Source organism: Anser anser (genome assembly GCF_964211835.1).
Source record: "Anser anser genome assembly, contig: HAP1_SCAFFOLD_32, whole genome shotgun sequence".
NCBI classification, from domain to species: Eukaryota; Metazoa; Chordata; class Aves; order Anseriformes; family Anatidae; genus Anser; species Anser anser.
This window is the reverse complement of record NW_028154148.1, coordinates 3,947,650-3,950,915: the sequence shown is the minus strand read 5'-3', so window position 1 is coordinate 3,950,915 and position 3,266 is coordinate 3,947,650. Positions and strand designations below refer to the sequence as shown.

The 3,266-nt window shown below is 55.2% G+C and overlaps 1 protein-coding gene across 1 annotated transcript; it reads left to right on the top strand.

The window, feature by feature from the left end:
* Positions 1–207: 207 nt before the first annotated feature.
* On the top strand, positions 208–2,341 carry LOC310890623 (olfactory receptor 14C36-like; the record flags this gene model as incomplete). The annotated part of the gene is made up of 1 exon (XM_083852934.1): positions 208–2,341. The coding sequence occupies exon 1, from the start codon at positions 1,436–1,438 to the stop codon at positions 2,339–2,341; it is 906 nt and encodes a 301-aa protein (XP_083709060.1). The 5' UTR covers positions 208–1,435.
* Between the last annotated feature and the right edge of the window lie 925 nt (positions 2,342–3,266).

The window sequence follows — 3,266 nt, the reverse complement described above, 5'->3', positions numbered from 1 at the left end:
GCTGTGTCAGTGCTGGCCCTCAGGGGGACACTGCAGGAAACTTGCCTCTGACTTGGACTTGTTGAGAGATGGCTTCAATTGTCTCTCAGTGCCTGAGGTTCCTGGGCGCTTCACCAGAACCCCCCCAGGGGGGATTCCAATGCCTTGGGCTGGGCGTCTGGTGCTGAGCTGGGCCGGGCTCGTGGGACAGAGAGAGCTCGTGGCAAGAGGGCCCTGGTGCAGAGAGACAGCTCTGCCCAGGAGCAGCTCCTGTGCACAGCGCAGCAGGGCTGGGGGCTCTGACCGCAGCTGGCACGGGGACAGGAGAGAAGGAGAGAGGGCTTGGAGGCAGTGAGGAGCGCAGCAACAGAGGGCAGCGTGTGGCAGGACAGATCTGCAGGCTCTTGGCACCGTGAGTCTCTGGCAGCAGGGCCATGCAGGTGGGGTTGCCAGAGGGGTCTTTTGCAGCTGGCACATCCGATTCCTGATAGCATCTGTCGGGATTCTTGTCTCTCTGTTTCTCCAGCAAAGTGTATAAGATGCTGTAGAGAATGTCATTTATATGAGGAAATTTCCAGAAGAAGACTGAGGCTTGGTTTATCTTTTGGGAAAGGCTTTTTTTTTTGGATTCTGTGCTTTCAGATTCCTGCAGTGGAGGGGAATCTGAGTGAATCTGAGCACAGAGCTTGTGGGATAAGTCTGTGAGCATGGACAGGGAGGAGACGTGGGGACACAGAAGCGGCTCCCAGCAGGGACACGGGCAGGCAGCAGGGACATGGGCAGGCGGTGAGAGGGAGCTGCTGCCACAAATGCTGTGCGAGGGAGGGCTCAGGCACCTCCCTGCCATCCCCTGCAGGGCAGGCGCCTTCCCTGGGACACCCCCTGCTCTCCTCTGCCACCAGCACAGCCTCTGCCCTCAAGCCCCCCCTGTCCCCAGCAGGAGCTGCCTCCTCTGCAGGCAGAGCTGCAGCACAGGAGGGTGTGCTGAGTGTCCGTCTGTCCCTCCCTGGCCTTGCCTCCCCTGGCAGCAGCACGCTGCCATTCCTCCTGGCTTCTCCACCTGGCCGTGCTGCTGCTGCTCTTGTTCCCAGGCTGCCTGGGGATGGGGGTTTCACCTGCCCATGGAGTGAGCCCTCGGGGTGCTTGGGGGAAGGGGAGTACGGGCACAGGGTGAGGGGTCTGGAGATGGGCACTTGGAGCCTGGCTTCTGCTCTCAGCAGTGTTCAAGCTCTTCTCAGGAGAACCTCCTTAGTGCAATTGTCCTGCAGTCAAAGAGATGCCAGCACAGAGCAGCTGAATCCAATGCAGGAAAGGGATCTGCCAACTACCTGTGTGCAATTGGGCAAGTGCTATGAGGGACTTAACTGTGAAATGGGAATGGTTTTCTCAGGTCACTCTGCCATATTATTAGTGTATTTCTGTTCCTTGGGCAGGACACCATGCCCGGAGGCAGGAAATGCCCAATAGCAGCTTTGTGAGCGAGTTCCTCCTGCTGGCATTCGCAGACACGCGGGAGCTGCAGCTCCTGCACTTCGCGCTCTTCCTGGGCATCTACCTGGCTGCCCTCCTGGGCAACGGCCTCATCCTCACCGCCGTAGCCTGCGACCACCGCCTCCACACCCCCATGTTCTTCTTCCTCCTCAACCTCGCCCTCCTCGACCTGGGATCCATCTCCACCACTCTCCCCAAAGCCATGGCCAATGTCCTCTGGGACTCCAGGGCCATCTCCTATCAAGGGTGTGCTGCACAGATCTTCTTTTCTGTCTTCTTAGTTGGAGCGGAGTACTGGTTTCTCACCATTATGGCCTATGACCGCTACGTTGCCATCTGCAAGCCCTTGCACTACGGGAGCCTCGTGGGCAGCAGAGCTTGTGCCCAGATGGCAGCAGCTGCCTGGGGCAGTGGCTTTCTCAATGCTGTCCTGCACACGACCACTACCTTTTCCCTGCCCCTCTGCCAAGGTAATGAGCTTGATCAGTTCTTCTGTGAAATCCCCCAGATCCTCAAGCTCTCCTGCTCAGATGCCTACCTCAGGGAAGTTGGGGCCCTTGTGTTTAGTGTTTCTTTATTATTTGGCTGTTTTGTTTTCATTGTGCTGTCCTATGTGCAGATCTTCAGGGCAGTGCTGAGGATCCCCTCTGAGCAGGGCCGGCACAAAGACTTTTCCATGTGCCTCCCTCACCTGGCCGTGGTCTCCATGTTTATCAGTACTGGCATGTTTGCCTACCTGAAGCCCCCCTCCATCTCCTCACCATCCCTGGACCTGGTGGTGGCAGTTCTGTACTCGGTGGTGCCTCCAGCACTGAACCCCCTCATCTACAGCATGAGGAACAAGGAGCTTAAGCAAGCGCTGTGGAAATAAATGACTAGATGTGTTTCAGAAGCAATAAATTTCCGTTCTACATCTGCAGATGACTAGTAATATCAATGACTAGAAGAACAACTAATATTATATATATAATTATTTTTGTGTGTTTGTTTATTTATGAGTGTTTTCATTACCGAACTTTCTTTGTTTCAATGTCTAAAGTTGCCCATTAAAATGATATGATTCTTCTCATTCAATCTCAGAGAGTCTGTATATGAGGAGCCAGGCCCTCTGTGAATTTAAATAAAAGAAAGGAGCCCGTTGTTCCACTTCCATTTCAGTATGTACGTGATGAATGCATATACTGAGACTCTATAAACGAGGAGCCTATCTCTCTGTGAACTTAAACAAAGTGAAGGAGCCTGCACTGCCTTCCTTGTGTGACGTCCTTCCTCTGAGAGCTGCTCTGGCTCTGCAGGGGCAGTGCCATGTGCAGGGCTGCAGAGGAAAAGAGTCCCATCCCAGCAGCACGGGCAGGGAGCACCAGCGCTTGGGGCATGCCGAGCTGCTCTCTTGCCACTGCCCCCCTCTGGTGCTGAGCCCTGCTGGTGGGGTCAGGCCCGGCTGCTCCTGTAGCTTGGTGCCAGTGCTGCTGTGGGGCTGTGCTGGGACTGCAGGCAGGGACAGGCAGTGGGCACGGCAGTGGCACAGCCGGCCTCCAGAGAAGCATTTCAGTACTCAGAAAGAATCTCCTCAGGGCACTGCTTGAAGGCTGACGACTTCTTAAAAAACTGTGGTCAAGAACATTTCCAAGGAATAGACAACAAAGAGGATATTTGCCTTTCGTGTTCCTCCACTAGATCCATGTGCTGAAATCAGGGTCACAGCACGGTCTTGTAGGGACTGAGGGCTCGGCAAGGACTCACCTGCTGTTGGTTGCACCTGGCAGGCAGCGAAAACCACAGAGCCGTTAGCTCAC